This window comes from Syzygium oleosum, unplaced genomic scaffold, assembly GCF_021117445.2.
Source record: "Syzygium oleosum isolate NSW1041296 unplaced genomic scaffold, Sole_v2.1 Sole_v2.01, whole genome shotgun sequence".
In the NCBI taxonomy this organism is placed as follows: Eukaryota; Viridiplantae; Streptophyta; class Magnoliopsida; order Myrtales; family Myrtaceae; genus Syzygium; species Syzygium oleosum.
The window spans coordinates 15,246,839-15,269,274 of record NW_026607485.1 but is presented as its reverse complement, the minus strand read 5'-3'; the positions used below and the strand labels follow the sequence as shown (position 1 = coordinate 15,269,274).

Genomic DNA, 22,436 nt, shown 5'->3' with positions numbered 1-22,436 from the left:
ACTTTAGTTTCATTACCTGCATGATAGGGATTTTGAGAACATCGCCACGCAGTCCCACAACAAGGGAACTCACGGCCATTAGAGCTGGTCCAGCAATAAGCCTCAAGACCATTCCCAAACATGCCATTTTCATGCCACAAGCTATCAACTTTCTCTGCATTGCGATGAATATACCTGCACATATATCAGATGAGAGCAAATATGAAATCCTACTCCTGTAAATGAAAATAACTAGGTGTAGTTCCTCTTCGACATAGGCCAAACCTTTTCATAACATGCCAAAACATTGTTCTAGTTCAAGCTAACTCTTTACTTACCAATGTTGAACATAGCAGTTCCTAACCAGCTCTTGACAGAATCTGTATGGATTCTTTGACAACTGCCGGCATTTTCACTTTGAACCTTACAAAAGAAACAGTTATGTGAGTTGATGGATATTCGGCGACAATGCTCACCAAAGCACAAGGCATCTCTTGAATTGCAAACCAGTGTGCCATAACCACCCAAGCGACGCCGAGGATGCAAGTGTCACGGGTCGGTCGATTCACAATGATCCCACACCCGTACGGCCTTAGGATCATTCCCAAGTCAGCCTTGCACACACACACTCAATTCACAAGAATGGGGAGAAAGCAACATAGTAATTGTTGACACCAAAATAAGAATAGGCATAAGTGCCGAATCGGCTTTAATGCCGAATATGGTGTATAATGGAAATCAACCATTTGCCGAAACACGTCTGGACCAAATTCGGAAACATGTTGAGAAGCAAGTGTGAATGGTATCGTGTCCCGAATTCGGTAGTTGATGAAAATATGTATACTTACCGAAATATGGAGAGTTATAGTTCGGGACATTGGAATATTTATACCTCGGGACAACGACACTTTCCAGAAATTCGGGAGGTTCACGCTTCGAGAATGCACTGAAGAATCACAGTCCAATCACGTAAATCACGACAGCAAGAAGTTACGAGCAGAAGTGGGGATAGTGAGCACGAGCATATTATGGGAAGTTACTTGTCCAGATTTGAAATCATCTTAGCGGTTGAGATCAAGTTTTGGCGGACAACAAAACTAAAAAAAAAAAAAACGTGGTTAGAAAGGCAGTTATTGGAAGCGCCAAAATATTCAAAGTTTGAAAACATGGAAGTAACCAACGAGCAGTTGCAGGACAGGGGGAGATACAAATACTCAGAGGAAACAAAGAAGAAGGACACGACTAACAACAATGCAAAAACACTCAAGCTTATCTGCACTTTAGTTTCCTATGCATCTTTACTTCTTGTATTTACAGCTTCCTGTAGCTCTAGTTAACTTTCGAGTCATTTACAGCTTTCGTAGGAGTATTGTAACGTAGCTTGAAACTCTGTTTAGTCCAGATCCATTTTTAATCCATCAGATTTCTATCCATTCCATACAATCCTGTGTTACACTTTACGTTTCACCACAACTCTCCTAGTAGTCAAACCACAGAACCTACCTTAATAAAAATCGAAGATCGAAATTTCGGTGAAGGATATTCCTCGTCGTAAAACGAGCGAACATCTTTTCGGCACGCCCGGTGGGACTTGCATGGCAAGGTTTGGAGAAATGGTGAGAACCAGGTAATCTGAAGGAATACCGGTCGGTAATGTCAACAATCCAGTTGATGAAGCACGTTCTGAACACTCTGCGGCTAATCAAGTAGAGGAGAATGCCGACAGTCCTCGGCAACTAACTGAAGAACAAGCCCATGCGTTGGCACCAGATAACACCTTGGTAGCCACGATGAAAAGGATGTTTGAGGAACAGCAGAACGATCTTACCAATCATATAGTGCGACATGTGACTGATGTGATAAAGCCCATGGTGATCAATGCTATAAATAAGGTAATATCGAGTCCCAGTTCATTTTCTCAAGTTCCACCCTTTTATGCAAATCCTCTTGGGACAACATTGTTCCCACCAACATCGGGACCTCCTCATGTGGGGTATAACGGTAATGAGGGATCAAATTCTCAACCTCTTGTTAGGATTATACCAAGGCCAGAGAATCATACCCCGATAAACCTTGTAAATGGTGTGAATGCCTATAATTTCCCTCAAAATGCCCCAAATGATGTTAATTTGGTTAATCCCATGGTCACAAATGCACCACTAGTGATGAATGTACCTCCACCAGTAAATATGCCTAATGTTGACCATATCAGACCACTTGGGCCTCAACCATATCCTCATGTGATAGAAAATCCCCTTTATAGGCCACCACCACCTGTTAATTTTAACATGGAGCAGCAAGGGGTAAATCGACCTCAACAGTTTGATCCTAGGGGTCAAGATCCTTGGTTAGGCCAGCAGAATTTAAGACCATGGAACTCAGATAGAGTTGTGGAATTGGTAATGCAACAATTGGGAGAAGAGAGAGGATTGCCAAGGCTAGTATATAGGAAGCCACATCCCGATTGGGTTGATAATATACTATATACAAGGGGTTTCAAGATGCCAGATTTTGCTGTATTTACCGGAGAGGAGGATCAGTCAACTGTGGAGCATGTGGGTCGATTCCTGGCACAATGTGGGGAAGCTGGAACTAATGAGTATCTAAGGTTAAAGTTGTTCCCATTGTCTTTGTCCAAAACAGCATTCACTTGGTATACAAATTTGCCTGCGAATTCGATTCAAACATGGTCCGAAATGGAAAGGCAGTTTCATTCTCAATTTTACCGAACGATACCAGAGATAACGGTAGCCGATCTGGCCAGAATGTATCAATACGGTACCGAGACAGTAGATCAGTTTATTGCACGTTTCAAGAAATCCAGAAATCGATGTTTAACATCACTCACTGAGAAGGAGTTCACTGATTTGGCTTTTAACGGTTTGAAGTTTAACCTTAAGGAAAGATTTGAAGGACAAGCCTTTGATGATCTCTTTCAGTTAAACGCTCGGGTTTCTAAGTATGAACACTTGTTGAAGGAGAAAGATAAGAAGTCGAATAAGGACAATCGGCAGACAGTGGCATTTTCTAAAAGTACCGAACATGGTGCTACAGCCGAAGAGGAAAATGAGATAGCCGTAGCAACCATGGTTCTTGAAAAGCCGTATGTGTGTCCAGCACTTAAACCGGCTAGGGTGAGAGATGTGTCCAAGTTCAAAGCTAAGGAGACCAATAATTAGTCCTTTGATATTTACAAGTTAGATGAAATATTTGACCTGCTGTTGAAAGATGGAATGATCAAATTATCTGAAGGACAGGTAATCCCATCAAAGGAGGAGATAGCAGATAAGAGATATTGCAAATGGCATCATTCTATAACTCATGATACAGTAAATTGCATTGTGTTTAGAAAAACAATCCAAGAGGCAATTCGCCAAGGCAAGATTAAATTTGCCGAAGACAAAGGCAAGGCCCTAATGGAAGTAGACACAGACCCTTTCCCGAACATGATCAACATGGTTAATATACGAGAGAAAATAGACGATAACAACAAACAACTTTGCACTCGTTGTCACCAGGAGCTAACTTGGCAAGATCAGGAGTTTCCCAGGTTCCAATTCATGAGGGGAACGAGAGGGAGATACCGATCGGGATCATTTATTCATAGGGTAAGCGGACCACGGGTAAGATCTGAGATTGTATCTACCGAAAATTCTTCGGTACAAACAAGAGAGGAGGCAATTTACCCAAGGCAGACAGCACAGGTGTTAGAAAGAAAAGATGTTGGTCATAAGCATGAGAGGAAGGAATATGACACTGATTCATCTCGATTAGTCCCACCAATTCGGGAGTTGTATAAGCAAGTTCATGAAGAAAATGAAACATTACCAAAGTCTGCAAAGAAAAAGAGTTTATGGCAGCGATATAAAGAAGGTGATCCCAAGGTTGGATTGCTTGGAGAACCTAGTGGGAAGTTTGACTATGTAGTCTATTATGGAAATACAGACGATTATCCACCTCCATCATTGCCAGTTGAGCCAACTGGTTGGGGAGATGAGTTCGATGATCCACCACCATTAATATCTCAGGAAATTCACAGAAAAAAAACGGTTAAGGTACCGTATGACCCTCCCGAGGGAAAATGGTCAACAGTTAAAGCGCCGGGATAGGCGTCTTATAGAACCATCAAGAGGTGTTTCCAGCGAATGAGAAATAGACAAAAGAATTTTGAGAGTGGCCAAGCTAGAGGTATAGCAAGGCAAGGTTTACCTTTCACATCTGTTAGTAGGAAAGGTAATTGGGTTTGGAGAAGAAATCCCGATAAAAAAGATCAGAGTAAATCAGAACCAGGTGATTCGGGAAGTGGCTCTCACATCCAAATGAAAAGGGAGAAAGAAGCTGCTTAGGTTCAACAAACAATTAATTTTGGACAGGTTACTATAGCTCTCAACCCAAAGCAACAAGGGAAGGTGCAACAAAAGGACTTGGATCCTAAGTTGTCACAAAAAGATGGCAGAAGTTACCGAACTGGCTATTCCAAGATATCAAAGAGATATGGTTCTCCAATATGGATAAACATGGTCCATGTTAGACTTCCAGCGAAGTATGGAACTAATTTGATAGTGGAAGAAGACATCGAACATATTTCAGAAAAAAGAGACAGCCATGGCAGAATTTCAGTTTCCCGACAAAGAAGCTATCAAGTTTGAGAAGGTACCCTCTGAAAAAGCAAAGCATTTAAGATCCTTGATTATTTCAGGAAGGGTCAATAGTAGGTCTGTCGGTAAAATCTTTGTAGATGCTAGAGCTACTTTGAATCTTATATCTTACAAATACTTCAAAAAATTAGGGAAAGATGACAATGACATCATCCCATCCAATGTTCAGTTATCTGATTTTCTTGGGGAAGTTACCGAAGTCAAGGGGGCAATAGTACTGGATTTAACTATAGGGTCCAGGTCGTCCAAAACAACTTTCTTTGTAGTAGAGGCTGATGGTTCATATAATTTGTTGCTTGGAAGAGATTGGATACACTCTAATCAGTGTGTACCATCAACTTTGCATCAAATATTGGCATTTTGGAATGGCGAGAAAGTGGAATATGTTGAAGCAGATTCGGGATATGCTTCAATCGGATGGACTGACATTCGGGATTGTTCACGTGAGGGTTATGCTGTCGAATCACCAAAGACAGATCTACAGTCCTTTGCTTATTGCCGCTTCGGGGATATGAAAGCTGAATGGATCCCCAAGTCAAGCTTGGCATTAGAAGAATTACACATTCTTTATGGAAAACGAGTTCGTATTGCAAGAAGTTTGTGAAAGGTACTTCATACATTTGGCGGAAATGACAAAGTAAAATGTTGAAGCCTCAGATTGTATTGATGAATGGGAAGAGTTGCTAGTCAAAGAAGACAGAACAATGGAGGCTCAAGATCCATTATTAGAGGTTGATTTATGAGAGCCTGGTTGTTTCCGCCCAGTGTATATAAGTACGTTTTTGCAAGGGGGCATGAAAGACAAATTGGTTAATCTGATCAAAGAGTACAAAGATTGCTTTGCATGGGATTATCATGAAATGCCTGGTTTATCAAGAGATATTATAGAACATCGCCTTCCAATCAAGAAAGGGTTTCGTCCGCATAAACAATTAGCAAGAAGATTTGCTCCAGATGTGGTCGGTAAAGTCAAAGAAGAAATAGAAAGGCTGCTGAAGGCAAAATTTATTGAAACAGCCAGGTATGTTGAGTGGCTTTCGAATATTGTCCCTGTGAAAAAGAAGAATGGAAAGCTGAGAGTTTGTATTGATTTTCGGGATCTAAATAATACCACTCCAAAGGATGAATACCAAATGCCCATGGCAGATATGTTAGTAGACTCAGCATCGGGAAATGAGATGTTATCATTGATGGATGGTCATTCGGGTTATAACCAGATTTTTATTACTAAGGAAGATGTCCCGAAGACAGCATTTAGATGTCCTGGTGCAATCGGGACTTTTCAGTGGGTAGTTATGCCTTTCGGATTAAAGAATACATGAGCTACATACCAGCGGGCAATGAACTTTATTTTTCATGATATGATCGGTAAATTCTTAGAAGTTTATATTGATGACGTGATGGTTAAGTCAGCCCAAGAAGATCATCTGGATTATCTCGAACATGCATTCATTAGGATGAGGAAGTACAAATTGAAGATGAATCCAACCAAGTGCGCCTTTGGAGTACGAGCAAGAAATTTCTTGGGATTTTTGGTCAATCAGAGAGGAATTGAAATTGACAAGAACAAAGCAAGGGCTATCATGGGGCTTTCCCATCCTACGTCAAAGAAACAATTACAGATGGTGATTGGAAAAATAAACTTTCTTAGAAGATTCATTGCCAATTTGTCTGTTAAAATGGAGCCGATGACACAGCTTTTGCGTCTTAAAAATCAGGACGAATTTGTATGGGGAGAGAAACAACAAAAGGTGTTTGATTTGATCAAAGCCTATCTAATGAATCCTCCTGTATTAGTGCCGCCAAAAGCAGGCAAACCACTGAAATTGTACTTATCGGCTACCGATATAACTATCGGGAGTATGTTGGCACAAGAAAATGAAAGTGGAAAAGAACAAGCGGTATATTATTTGAGCAAAACACTAACTGATGTTGAAAAAAGATATACCGCAATTGAAAAATTATGTCTATCTTTATACTTTGCTTGTATGAAGTTAAGACATTACTTATTGCCAACTAAAGTGCATGTGATTGGCAAGACCGATATAATAAAATACATGCTATCCCGACCTGTTATAAAAGGGCGTATAGCCAAGTGGGCATTTATCTTGTCTGAGTTTGATTTGATATATGTGCCGATCAAAGCAGTAAAAGGCCAAGCCATTGTTGATTTTCTTACCGAATATCCATGTTTACAAATGGAAGAAAATGAGCAGAGCTTCAGTCAAGTGCTACCATGGACTATGTACTTTGATGGATCGCGTGCTAAGAGTATGGTTGGAGCAGGATTGATAATAATTTCTCCCGATGGGGAACTTACAAGGTGCGTCTGTAAGTTAGACTTTGAATGTTCAAATAATCAAGCTGAATATGAAGCATTAATTATTGGCTTGGGAATATTGATTGAGTTGAAAGCACAGTTCATCAAGGTATTTGGTGATTCACAATTGGTAGTGAAACAGTTAAAGGGGGAGTACCAATGTTCAAATGAAAATTTGATTGGTTATTACTATTTGGCTAATAAGCAATTAGAGCAATTAAGAGAGTATGACATAATCCATGTTAAAAGAGACACAAATTTTGAGGCTAATGAGTTGGCTCAAGTAGCTTCTGGATACCGAATATCAAAAGAGTTGGCAGACATCACAACTACTATAACGCTGTCGGTACCTTCTATTGAATAAAGAAAGATACCGATAGCAGTTAGTAAAGTAGTTCAAGAGGATTGGAGACAAACTATCATCGAATATTTGAAGAATCCAGATTCAAGAGATCGAAAGCTGAGGATGCAGGCCCAGAAATATGTTTTATTAGGAGAAGAATTATACCGAAAATCCTCAGATGGATTGCTCTTACGCTGTCTTGATGAAGATAATGCGAAATTAGTTATGGTAGAGGCACATGAAGGTATATGTGGAGCCCATCAAGCAGGAATCAAGATGAGATGGCTATTAAAAAGGTATAGATATTTTTGGCCAGCAATGATGCAGGATTGTATCAACTATGCCAAAGCATGCCTTTCGTGTCAAAAGCATGGACCGTTACAACTTGTACCTGCTATGGAGCTCCATTCTATCATAAAGCCATGGCCATTTAGGGGATGGGCAATGGACATAATAGGTAAGATCTATCCACCCTCTTCTCATAAACATAGTTACATTTTATTGGCTACGGATTACTTTACAAAGTGGGTGGAAGCCATTCCGTATAAGAGTATTACACAAAAGACTGTGGTCAAGTTTATTGAAGAAAATATAATTCATCGGTTTGACTTGCCTGAGTCAATTACTGCGGATCAAGGAACAGTATTCACTGGAAGTGAAGTAATAGAATTTGTACGATCAAGAGGAATCAAAATGGTCTATTCCACACCATATTATCCCCAGGCGAATGGACAAGCTGAAGCAACTAATAAGGTTGTTATTGGACTGATCAAGAAACATCTGGAAGAAAATCCAAGAAAATGGGATGTTTTACTGTCGTCGGTGTTGTGGGCATACCGAACATCACGAAGATCAAGCACAGGTGTCAGTCCTTATATGCTTACATATGGACAAGAAGCAGTTTTACCGATGGAGATAACAGTACAATCTTTAAGAGTCCAATTGCAGAGTGAAATGTTGTCCGAGGATTATAGAGATTGGATGCACATAAATTTGGATGAGCTAGATGAGGTTCGTGCAGTTTCTTTGGATCAGTTGATTGCACAAAAGAAAAGAGTGGCCAGAGCTTTTAATAAAAGGGTTAAAGTCAAACAATTTATTGTGGGAGATTTAGTGTGGAAAGCAATCTTGCCATTCAACCTCCAAAACAAGGAATTCGGTAAATGGTCATCAAATTGGGAAGGTCCGTATTTAGTTACCGAAGTGCTTAGTGGGAATGCATACCGATTGATGGATGTCAATGGAAAAGAACTATCACGTTCTATAAATGGGAAATTTTTGAAGAAATATCATCCATCAATCTGGGAAACACAAGGAAATTAATCTATTCATTCGAAATGAAAGTACATTCTAATCTTGGTCACAAAGGTCTGCAAATCATTAACAAGTTTGAGGTTTTGAGCTACATGATGAGAATGCAAAGCAAGATCCTGATGGGATTTGGATTGTTGTCCCTCGAGATATTCCAGGCGACGAGAAAGAAAGCGGACAATTTCAAACTTCTCCCAAGCTTCTTGAAGCAATTGCCTCTACTTGTTTAAAGTAACTTCAACCATAGACTTGACACGGGAAATTTCATCTCTGAGTATCCTCCGCTCCACACGATGATGATTAGAAAGGAAATTGAGAAGTTGACGTGTCATCTCAACATCATCTCTAGCTTGAGTACAGGAGTCCTGAGCTTGAGCATATTTCTCTTTGGAATATCGTAATCGGGAAGATTCTTCCTCAACTTGAAGATGAAGGGCGTCAGCTTCCACAATAACAGGATCTAAATTCCAAATTACCCTCACATTATGTTCGAATTCATCAAAACTAGCAGGGAATAAAGAGCATAGCTCCCAAATCCAAGAAGCCAGAATCCGCAGACAGAAACACTTTAGATCTAAAGAAGTTGGTCAAATCGGTAACTTCTACCTTATGCTTGTAATTCAATAATAAAGCATGATGTCCTTGAGATAGTAATTCGTGCAGTCGCTTCCATAAGGACCGATCACCTAGGTAGTGGAATAAACAATTGTCCATGTTAGATAGTTGTCAAAGCCCAAATCTGGTAATGTTCAGTGGAAAATTTACCTTCATAGGAAATGCGATGTCTTGATCGGGACCAGAGAAGCAATTGGGATGAAGAGCCATGTGAAGACATCATGAACAGGACTGTGAGTTTTCGGGAAAGATTTGGTAGCCCGGCGATTATAAAGGTAAAGGATATAGAGCGGATTGTGGGTAGTAGTGCGCCGAGTTCTTTTTGGGAACTAAGATAGAGGCAGAACGTGGTTTATGCATATGGACAAACAGTTATCTTATTTTTGAGAACTAAGATAGAGGCAGAACGTGGTTTATGCATATGGACAAACAGTTATCTTTGAAGTTAGTAATTCCGAAGAGGATAAGCAAAAGGGAAGGTTATTATTTGACCTTTAAGTTATGAAAGTTGCAATGGAGCAATTTTCTTTGAGTTGGTTTAAACGTCAAAGGAGCCGAATCGAGATTAAGTTTAAACTTTGAGCAAGACGATTAAATTATTGATGTGAACAGAGTACAGCGTCGGGAGTTTGTGTCATCGGGATATTGAGTGAATGTAAAGGAGATCAAAATCCAGCAAGCAAAACTTTCAATTCATTGCCATTTGGCCAACAGAGTTTCGGCCTCGATTACAAAGTCTTCCAATTCAGTCTCAAGCCTATAGTTTTCATCCATGATCTCAGCTCTCTTCTTTTCATGGACTCTGACCACTCCAATGGTAGCATCAAATTCTTTCTCCAACTCCCGACATTGCTTCATTTTACGTCTGAGTGTAGGACAGAAAGTTGAAACTGTGAGCTTCTGTTCTTCCAATTGAGCATTCACCATCCTCAGCTCTGCCTCAAGCTCTTCTTTCCTGGTCTCCAAGCGCTGAAGTTTGCTCTCTTCAACTTTGAAATTGTTGTAGAAAAGACGAGTATCTTCACGCTTACGGGCTAGCTCATCTTGGATTGCCAGTCCTCGGTTTTCCCCAAAAAGAAGGTGAGGAAGCTGATCAAGGTTGATTCTTATTGTGCTCACAGCATCCACAAAGCCAACAGCAAAGAGATCCATCTTGTCCTGGAAAGGCTCAGATAAAACAAATGATGGATTACCAGAGCACACTTCCTGGAGGAGAATCCTTGCTTGGCGTTCCTTATCAGAGTTATTGATCAACTTTCCATAGCCAGGTTCCAAAAAGTTAAGGAGCTTTTCCCATTTAGCTTTGGCTATTTCTCTAGGAATTTCGGCTGATATTGATAAAGTTGAGGACTCTGGAGAATCAGGAGCTGTGGAAGAGCTAGGATGAGTACCTGCTAATATCCTTTCCAGTTCTGCCTGTTCAGCTTGAGAAAAGATTTCTATCTCGGCAGGTGGACTAGGCACAGCCTGAGATGTGGAGGGAGGCAAAACAGTAATTGTATAAGTAGCAGGTGGTACACTTGATGCTCTTTCAGGAATTGAGATCTCTTGAGGCTCATCAGTGACTGCAGGTAGTGGTACACTTGGTGCTCTTTCAGAAGTTGGAGTCTCTTGAAGCACAGGGACGGGCTCATCGGTAATTATTAGTAGTGGCATACTTGATGCTCTTTCAGGAGTTGGAGTCTCTTGAAGCACAGGGATGGGCTCATCGGTAATTGCAAGTAGTGGTACATTTGATGCTCTTCAGAAATTGAAGTTTCTTGAAGCACAGGAATAATCTCATCAGTAACTGCAAATGTTGGCCTATGTATGTTAGACAATAGCATAAAATCTTGAATCAGACAAAAGATAATAATATTTACCGATGAAAGACGAAGAAAAATCTTTTTCAGATCCTATAGCAGGGGTAAGAGTATCCTTTGGCGGTATACTCTCTTTCGGATATGGAACAGAAGGTGGTTCTTGAATTGATTCAGCCTTTGACAAAGGAGCAAGAATCAGTGGTAAAGGATTGGAAGCTGGTGGAGTAGGAGGCTTGCCAGGAAGAGAAACCGGAGAAGCAGCACGGGGCTGATAGGTCTTAAGAGTTCCTGGATTAATAAGAAGATAAACAAGTTAAGGCTATAATAATCTCCAAAAGTAAAGCCTAAGGATTACCTTTTGGTGTGCGTGGCTTTATCATGGCTCGTAGTGTGGGTTCTGAAGATTGACTCATTGAGGGAGAGCTCTCTGGAGGTGACTCTGAGGATCGAATAAGTACTTTCCTCACCTTGTGTTTTGCTGGTACTTTCTTTGGAGCAGGAGCAGGTGAGTCTGAAGCTTTCCTTTTCTTACTCACTATAAGAATAAAAAGTCAGATTGGAAGTTGAGTATCAAATAAAATATATGGATATGGAAAAGCAGAATCAACACTTTACGTTTCACCACAACTCTCCTAGTAGTCAAATCACAAAACTTACCTTAATAAAAACCGAAGATCGAAATTTCGGTGAAGGATATTCCTCGTCGTAAAACGAGCGAACAGTAATATTCCTTGCAAATGAGCATGTACAAATGAAGGGAGAGAGTCCCCTAAATATACAACTGTGGGTCTAATCTGATCCGTTGATCCCCTCATGATCCAACGTGATTCAGCGGTGGTGTTTGAATCTATACAACCATTACATAGCTATACAAGAAGTTCCAGAGGCCCTAAGGTGAGGGGAAGCTCAAGGGATCCCTGCCAAGGGAAGATGCAGGGTCGTGTGTCAGAGGGAACTGAAGGGTCGCGAACAGTGCTTGCGCCTAGTCACGGATGAGCCACGTCCCATGCACGAAAGGGGCCACGTCACGTTCACGGACGGGCTCGGAGCCCTGTGCTCCCTTGGGCCGTGTCACAAGCGTAGATGATAGGATTAAAAGCCACTTTCAGACACAATTTTCATGGCGGTCCACAATCTTGGTCTTGTGTTATTGGTCCTCACAGCCTCGGCCGTTCCCTCCATTTCTCTGTCGCTTGGCACCGAATCATCAGTCGTTGCGCTCGTTGGAGAAAAGTCCATCCCCATTTTCCAAAACTTGAGAAAACACAACAGAAGTGGAAACCACAGAATGGCCTGCACAACCGATAATTGAACCACAAGATCCACACCCACCTGACCATACATTGATCCCACAATTGGTGTCACACCCCGAAATCTACCAAGATAGGGGATGACACGGCCGTCCTTCCACCTGAAGGACGCAGCCTCAAAGCACCCAAAAGTCTCAATGACATCGCTCTCGTTCTATTGGCTGCTAAACAAAGAACCTGAAAGGTTGGGAAAAGAGGGGGGTGAGCAACGACAGCTCAGTAAGCAGTGCATATCTCTTCTAAGCAGATCGAGCAACCACTATGCATGTATACATAAAGCAATACCAGAAACTCGTACTTCAATCCAAAGATATAATATATATGTCAATCAAATACGAGTTATTTTATTTCATCAAAACTTTGTACAAGTCACAAATACACATTTAAATCCACCATCACAATTCAAACTATCAATGGTCAAGTCCATTGATCAATCTCTATACAAACCACGTCAATGGTCCATTCCATTGACTAATCTCAAATCACACATCAATGGTCTATTCCATTGATGAATCTCATATCATATCAAACGTCGATGGTCCATTCCATCGACCAATCTATTGCTCAATATCTAACTATGGTCACGACACAAAGCCTTGTGACAAGGCTACCAAGATTCCCCCCTTGGCAAGGTCTCCACCTACAAAGCCGGTGGCTCGGCCCAGAAGGATATCCTAAACCCGGTATGCATACCCCAAAACCCCTCAACGGGTTCACAGTCATATTGAGCATCAAACAATCATCATCCAATATCAGAAATCCAATCCAAAATACATTTCACAAACCAAACAAATAACTTTCTCGCAACACGGCTCATCCGCCGGAAATACATTTGGTAGAGCATTTCTTGAATAATTTGCGAACTCATTTCATAAACTAGTTCATAACACAATATACAAATGTATCCTTTCATAATACATTTTCAAAAACGATTCCCAAATCATTCTCAAATACTAAAAAGTAGTAAATGCCCGACCCATACTTTTATGCAACAAATATGTTCTTTCACAACTCGTACGATTACTCAAATTCTTATCACTTTCAAAATATGAGTTTATAAACTCAAAGAAGAGATAACACCACTCACCTGGAATCCCCAAAAATCACACAACGACGCTCACTCGAACCGACGATCTCGTAACCCTAACAATTAAACGATAATCGATGTCAAAACCAAGTAAAATACTACGATAATTACGAAACGGCTAAACGACGCTCAAACGCTGACAAGACAACTCAAAGACGCCCACAAATTGCTCATCCAAAGCTATTATCCAAATCGTCCGCAATGCGGAACTTGAGCGCAAAACTTGATCGCGTCATAACTTTCTCCATCGAACTCCGATCCTAGCAAACTTATAGTCAAAAGAAAGCCCGTTCCAAGTATTACAAAAGCCCCAACTTGGCCGTCCCAAAATCGAGCCAAAAACCGACGAAAATCGGCCTAAAGCCCGCTGGTCGCGCACTGTTCACCTTGCGCGGCTAACTTCAAAAATTCATATCCGGTAAACCGAAAGTCCAAATCAGGTTCCGCAAAATCCCACGGCTCCATAGCACCCTAAACTATCAATTCTATATATATACGCAGCTCAACAACTCAAAAATCGGACTTCGCAGCTCTAATTTCCCAAAATACCGAATTTAAACCCTAAATCGGAAAACTTTTCCGATCGGACGAGCGAGGGGCACGAGTACGTACCGGGCGTTGCTAATCGAAGTTGAATCGGCTTGGCGAGGTCCCACGGCGCAAAACCCTCTCTTCTTTTTCTTCTTCTTCCTTCTCTTTTCCTCTCTCTTTCTTTTCTTCTTTCTCGGTTTTCAGCCGAGTGAGCTCTCGGTCTTCTCTCTCTCTCTTTGCCTTGCTTTTCCTTTTATAAAGCAATTTCCACTTTCTTTCTTTTCTTTGACTTTTCAACCCCTTTTTCTTTTTCTTTTTCTTTTTCTTTTTTTTTAATCCATATTTTACATTCTCCCCTCCCTAAAAGAAATTTTGTCCTCGAAATTTGAACTTACTTTAACCATCAAACAAATGCGAATGTTTGTGTCTTTCCTCCTTCTCAGACTCTCAAGTAGCCTCCCTATGCAATTTTTGCCATTGGATCTTTATGTATATTTTCAAGAAACTCCTCTGCTTCTTTAAGCTTACCAGCACATCCCAAAGGTCCACCACGCTTCCGCTGCGCCTTTGATCAAAAATCAGTTTTGCTTCCTTTTCTATTTCAAGTTTATCATCACCCCCAAAATTATTCGATCACAAAAAGTAGTTCATAGTTCGTTCACATAAGCATCAGAGAACAGAAACTAGTTTGACCATTCTTGCAAAACCTTTGGGATTTGTGACATGCAGTACATACAAATCTTCATACTAGATTTCCTTTTCATGAGTGGAAAGTCCTTCTAGCATGATTCGAAGAAATAATTAGTTCTCGAAGACTTCGTATACCATCTTATTATCAATTGTCAACTGATAGAATTTCCATCTAGACCATACCTCAAATGACCAGCACACAGAAGCTTTACCGTCAAGATTAGTTTCCTCATCTAATAATCTATAGAATCATCTATCGATTCAGCCAAACTTCTTTCTTTTTACAATCAGCTATATCCTTCAAGTGGTTTTTGTGCCCATGAGACGAGACTTTGGGGGCTTTCAAACCATCTCGCCAATAGGAGACCATCATGTTCTCATTAACCAGAGTGCTAATTTTTGTGTTATTGCCCACATGATTATTGCCATCGGAATTTAGAGCTTTAACAATACTTTCCATCAAGCCTTCACAAAATTGTAGTTCAAGAAGTTTTTTTGTAACCTTTCTGTCTGTAGAAGGCCAACAACTGTGCCTTAGCCATTACAAGATCTAGCCGAATACCTCTACTAGATGAGCATTGAGACATCGTTTTTATATACTCTACTAGTTTATCCGAATTGGCACTCATGGATTCATCCCCACCTTCACTGGAGTCTAACTCCTCCCGAATTCCGATGTTTTCAACAATCTAGACCTTTATCTTGTCATAAACATCCTTTGGTGTGCAAGAACAAGCCAACTTGATATGACAAAAAAAATGCGCGGACTTGGTCAATCGATCAACAATCACTCATGTAGCTTTCAAGTCCAATTTGCTCATATCCTCGAGAATAAACTTCCAAGTAGCGAGTAAAGTTGTCACTTCCAGAAGACATACCGGGCATTTGCTACTACGCTTGCCTTGCTTGTATTAATGGATGAACAAATCATAATCTTTCAGAAGCTCCAACCATCTCCTCTGCCTCATATTCAATTCTGCTTACGAAAGAATATACCTTAAGCTCTTGTAATCCATAAAGACTTTGCATTTTTATCATACAAGTAATGCCGCCGTGCGATTTCAACTGTCTATAAGCATAAGCCCAACTTTACCATTTGCATCACCCAAAATTCTGAAATTCCTTTTTTTTTTTCTGTCCACTTCTACTAATCATCACCAAATTTCACATCTATTGCTTAGTCTCCCCATTTTGTATTACTATCCTCAAATCAATCCACCGAAAATTATTGCTTGCAATCTGTCATGCCCAAAATATCATACTACCGCAGTATACTAGTATCCAAATTATCTCCAAATTATCAATTCCTACATAGTCTCTACAATCTCCAAAGTATCATCAATTAAAAAAATATCGTTACGACAATTTTCTCTAGTACCATGAAGTTGATAATCATTTGCTAACACTTGAAATATAATCCATAGAATATCTATCAAATCAAAACATATCACAACCTGAATTTCCACAAGTTGTCTATTCTCCTTTCAACATTCCATTTACTTCAATTACGTACATAGTCCAAGAATATCACATCATCCACTTGAAGATTCTCGCAAATCAACTCTTATTTATTGCACAAAAACTTTCGAGTTCTTTTCCTGTCTTTACTAACACCTCAAGAAGAGATTATTGATAACACTATTTCAAAATTTGCCAATCTAATAACATAAGATACTTAACTCTTAACACTGTCAAGACAAGATCCACATATTCAAATTTCCAATCTCAATTGTCTCCCCAAATACCCATAAATCTTATCTAAGAATTTTACCACTTAAGAGATCATCTCTTACGATTGAATGCTTACAACTTCCCAAATCACTGAGATAGGAACATATCTAGTTTCCATTAAATTCAATGGTCTCAAGTTCTCAACTTAAAGAATCATCACTTAAAATTATCTCTTCTTAATTCAAAGACTGAAACACTTGCCTCGTGTTACCATTTTACCGAAAACCACAACTGAAACTGACAGCCTCCACTAGTTCCACAAAAAATTTTATAGTAAGATCATAACCTGCTATTCAGAAGTTCATAAGTTGATCGCACCTATTTACCATAAGTAAATCTCTGTCTCATATGTCAATTCAAGCTTATAACTTCTAAGATCAATTCTTATCATACCAAATATCGCCACATATCAAGACTTCCAATATAAATTCTCCTTTTCTAACCAAGAAAAAATAACCTATCTCAACCAGTAACTTTTGCTCTTCATCCCTGTTCTTTGTCAGCGATTTCTTTAATTGTCCATACCTCGTCCAAAATATGCTCTAGAGGCAATTTGTCAAGTTGGGAAAGCATATGCTGTCTTGTGATCTCACCTTCCCGCCCGACTTCCGTATCAATTTGAATGAGCCCTGAACACTTGATAAAATGTTGTCTTCAACCTTCCAATTTCATCTACCAGCATTTCCCTTTTTACCGGCTGCTCAAGATTTTCACTCTCCAGTTCATTAATCAACTTATTGGATAATTTGGAGGCTCCAACATGTTTCTCACATTCTAATTAAAGGGATAAATTCTTTGCTTCCAAATCTCCAACAAACTTTTGCAAAATGAATATTTCAACTCGTGCATTTACATTTTTCTTCACTTCTTCCTCATTTGAATTCCTTCTTGCAAAAAGTGTACATAATTTTCCGAACACGCCAAGCGTGCCCCACTTGATTGTACATAATTTGCACGTTCTTGTTTTGTAACTCCTTCACTGTTTATCTGGAACATGTAGGGTCAATACTTGCCTACTCCACTAGGGAGAGAACACTCTATAGCACCCATTAAAGCCCTTAATTTCTTCCCACAAAGACTTTACATCTCTCTCCAACTCCCTATTTTTGCCAGCCGACGCATCACGATTGCCTTCAACTTTCAGATTTTCATCAACGAATCTGCAAATGCCATTTGCAAAAACTTCAGAATCTGTAACCTCGACTATTATATCATCTCCATGACTAAACGCACCCTCATCTACAACAATTTCCACAGCAAGAGATTCCTCCCTCTGACCTTGACCACCACAATCCCTAGCTCTAGCTAGATTTTCTTCCCGACCACCACTAATTCCATCTTCACCTATTGACACTACACTTTCTGATGCACTAGAGACTCAAAACTCCTTGTATTCTTGCTTATCCATGATCGATGACAACCAGTCCTATTCAAGAGTACACATCTTGAATTGTGACTCGCCAAATATCTCCCCCTTTAATTTCTTGCCAAAACCGCACATTGAAAACCTTAAGATACATTCCTGGTATCAAAAGTAACAACTCGCTTGTCTTTGTTATCTCTTACAAGGCAAAGCACGTTTCTCTAAATCAAAATTGACGGTCACCTAGATTCCAAAAGAAACATATACCATAGTATTCAATAAAAGACTAACACGCTATAAACTAACACACAAGCTCACAACGTCCCACAGACTATGTACCTCAAAAAAATCATATCCTAAGCTCTGATACCAATAAATGTCACACCCCGAAATCTACTAAGATAGGGGATGACACGGCCCTCCTTCCACCTGAAGGACGCAGCCTCAAAGCACCCAAAAGTCTCAATGACATCGCTCTCGTTCTATTGGCTGCTAAACAAAGAACCTGAAAGGTTGGGAAAAGAGGGGGGTGAGCAACGACAGCACAGTAAGCAGTGCATATCTCTTCTAAGCAGATCGAGCAACCACTATGCATGTATACATAAAGCCATACCAGAAACTCGTACTTCAATCCAAAGATATAATATATATGTCAATCAAATACGAGTTATTTTATTTCATCAAAACTTTGTACAAGTCACAAATACACATTTAAATCCACCATCACAATTCAAACTATCAATGGTCAAGTCCATTGATCAATCTCTATACAAACCACGTCAATGGTCCATTCCATTGACTAATCTCAAATCACACATCAATGGTCTATTCCATTGATGAATCTCATATCATATCAAACGTCGATGGTCCATTCCATCGACCAATCTATTGCTCAATATCTAACTATGGTCACGACACAAAGCCTTGTGACAAGGCTACCAAGATTCCCCCCTTGGCAAGGTCTCCACCTACAAAGCCGGTGGCTCGGCCCAGAAGGATATCCTAAACCCGGTATGCATACCCCAAAACCCCTCAACGGGTTCACAGTCATATTGAGCATCAAACAATCATCATCCAATATCAGAAATCCAATCCAAAATACATTTCACAAACCAAACAAATAACTTTCTCGCAACACGGCTCATCCGCCGGAAATACATTTGGTAGAGCATTTCTTGAATAATTTGCGAACTCATTTCATAAACTAGTTCATAACACAATATACAAATGTATCCTTTCATAATACATTTTCAAAAACGATTCCCAAATCATTCTCAAATACTAAAAAGTAGTAAATGCCCGATCCATACTTTTATGCAACAAATATGTTCTTTCACAACTCGTACGATTACTCAAATTCTTATCACTTTCAAAATATGAGTTTATAAACTCAAAGAAGAGATAACACCACTCACCTGGAATCCCCAAAAATCACACAACGACGCTCACTCGAACCGACGATCTCGTAACCCTAACAATTAAACGATAATCGATGTCAAAACCAAGTAAAATACTACGATAATTACGAAACGGCTAAACGACGCTCAAACGCTGACAAGACAACTCAAAGACGCCCACAAATTGCTCATCCAAAGCTATTATCCAAATCGTCTGCAATGCGGAACTTGAGCGCAAAACTTGATCGCGTCATAACTTTCTCCATCGAACTCCGATCCTAGCAAACTTATAGTCAAAAGAAAGCCCGTTCCAAGTATTACAAAAGCCCCAACTTGGCCGTCCCAAAATCGAGCCAAAAACCGACGAAAATCGGCCTAAAGCCCGCTGGTCGCGCACTGTTCACCTTGCGCGGCTAACTTCAAAAATTCATATCCGGTAAACCGAAAGTCCAAATCAGGTTCCGCAAAATCCCACGGCTCCATAGCACCCTAAACTATCAATTCTATATATATACGCAGCTCAACAACTCAAAAATCGGACTTCGCAGCTCTAATTTCCCAAAATACCGAATTTAAACCCTAAATCGGAAAACTTTTCCGATCGGACAAGCGAGGGGCACGAGTACGTACCGGGCGTTGCTAATCGAAGTTGAATCGGCTTGGCGAGGTCCCACGGCGCAAAACCCTCTCTTCTTTTTCTTCTTCTTCCTTCTCTTTTCCTCTCTCTTTCTTTTCTTCTTTCTCGGTTTTCAGCCGAGTGAGCTCTCGGTCTTCTCTCTCTCTCTTTGCCTTGCTTTTCCTTTTATAAAGCAATTTCCACTTTCTTTCTTTTCTTTGACTTTTCAACCCCTTTTTCTTTTTCTTTTTCTTTTTTTTTAATCCATATTTTACAATTGGTGTCCCCACAACCAAGAGATTAGTCAAGGTGAGCAACGAAAAGTTGGTGATGCACCAGCTATAGTCCACTTTGCTGCTGCACTTGGCACACAAGGTAAGCATCAGGACAGCGAGAGACTTCGACAAGACATCCGCCGCTATGACGGAGTAATTCATCTCGAACAGGTTGGCGTGCGTGGCCGTGAACTCCAACCCGAAAGGAGGAATGATGAAGTAGCATACCATGCAGTTTATGACCTCGCTTTGCTCGGACGTCAGCATGCGCCACCACCTCACGGAGCCGTACCCGAGCATCAAGGCGACATAGAGAGGCACCATGGTCGCGAACACCTTGTATACATCTTCCAATCCGATCATGCTTCCTCTCTACAGAGAGCTTGGTTGATAATCGTAGTAGCTAATTTGGCCTCACATCTAGAGTGCTCAGTTCAGTTGTCCAAGACTGTTTATGCCGATTGTTCTCTCGACAAGGAATTCTACTTGTAAAGACTTCATACAAGTAATTCTTTTGCTCACCTGGTCTAGTGTAGGTAAGAAGCAGAGAAGGTAAGAAACATGGGGGCAATATCCAAAGTGGGTAAAGATCCCATGTTTTATGATCAATTGAGGAGTAGCAAATCTTTTGCTCTGCAGATGTAATTCTTTTGGATATTTTGGTGATAGATTTCTAAACAATACAATCTATGTATCTTCACGTATTCTCGTACAGAGTTGTCTTGTATAAATTACGCATATTTTACGTAATAAATATTTGCAAACGATTCTTTACGTATATATAGATTCTAATTCGGGAAAATTACCAAAATAGTCCTAAACCTATTGCAATTGTACCAATTCAGTCCTAAACCTTTTTGTATTTGTATCAATTCAGTCTATCCGGCCAATTTTGGCCGGCCGGCGCTGACGTGGACACCGGCCGATGCCAGCCGTACAGCCGACGCTGACGTGACAATATTTTAATTATTTTTTTATTTTTTTATTTTTTTTCTCTTTCTTTATTTTTCATCTTCTTCCCTGGCCGGTCGCCGGCGTCCATATTGCTGGGTTGAGACCTCGCCGTCGCTGGGTTGAGACCTCGCCGTCGCTGGGCTGAGACCTCGCCGTCGCTGGGCGAGGTCGAGCTCGCCCGGCCATGGCGAGGCTCGACCTCACCTCGCCCACCGACGGCTACTGGCCGGTCGCCGGACTGGCCAGGGAAGAAGATGTAAAAAAAATTAAAGAAAAAGAAAAGAAATAAAAAAATCGAAAAATATAAAAATATATTAAAATATTACCACGTTAGCGTCGGTCAGACGCCTGGTACCGGTCGGTGTCCATGTCAGCGCCGGCCGGCCAAAATTGGCCGGATGGACTGAATTGGCACAAATACAAAAAGGTTTACGACTAAATTAGCAAAAAAAAAAAGTTTAGGACTGAATTGGCACAATTGTAATAGGTTTAAGACTAGTTTGATAAATTTCCCATTCTAATTCTGAAATGCGCGTATGTCATATAGTTCAAATAGTTGTTTATGACGAAATATCGAAGGAGTTTAATGATATCGGACATATATCTCTTATCTTACCCATATTTAACTAATGATATATTAAATGATTAATCTCAAATCGGGCTCATATTTGACAAATCAAAGGTATTAAAATCGTATTTTAGAAATAATAGAAATATGGGTAATGCTCGCGCGAGATTGTACCATTTGGTGCACTCAGGCACGAGCTTTACCCATCAATTACTTTTTAGGGTCACTTTAGCAAACCTTAATTTAGCAAACCTCTAATTTTGCATTTCTAGTTCTTATGCATTTTGGGTGATATATTACTAATTATATAATTGATGATAAATTTCTAACTTATATAATTCTCTAGTACAACTATGAATATTTTGGTAATAATTGTTTTAAAAAGAGTTTAACAATACAGGGACACCTATCTTAGACTTAACAAATAACATATGTTGAAAGATTAATTTCATATCGTGCTCATATTCGAAAAAATAAATGATATTACTGAATGCAGAGAGAGGCCACGTAGTGCTCTTTTCAGGCCTATGAATAGGGCTTTCAGGATTTGAAAGGCCACGTGGCAACTTACTCTCCCTCTAAGGGCCCGCTTGGCAAGTTGCCAAATAGTAAAAAAATTTGTTCTTTTGTTTTCAGAATCAGTTTTGGAACAGAAATCCATTTGATAAGCGTTTTGTTCCCGGGCACAAATTTGCAAAAAATTATTCCCAGAATCAGTTTTGAAATAGAATCAAGAAGCAAAAAAAAAGTAGCTTCTTGATTCTAGGAACAAGAATCAGAATTGGAAAAGAAATTATTTTTTTTTCCTTCTTCTTTCCTGTTCTTCTTCAGTTCTTCTTGCTTGGCCGGCCACCGGCGACTTCGCGGCCCTTGCCGGCCTTTTCCA

At 40.1% G+C, this 22,436-nt stretch overlaps 1 protein-coding gene across 1 annotated transcript in view; it reads right to left on the bottom strand.

The window, feature by feature from the left end:
- The window catches only part of LOC115667644 (auxin efflux carrier component 5-like), a 32,909-nt gene that overhangs the window by 601 nt on the left and 9,872 nt on the right, over positions 1 to 22,436 (bottom strand). The window contains exon 3 of the mRNA XM_056302994.1: positions 17 to 174. Coding sequence (XP_056158969.1) covers positions 17 to 174 — 158 coding nt within the window. The remainder of the gene's footprint in view (positions 1 to 16; positions 175 to 22,436) is intronic.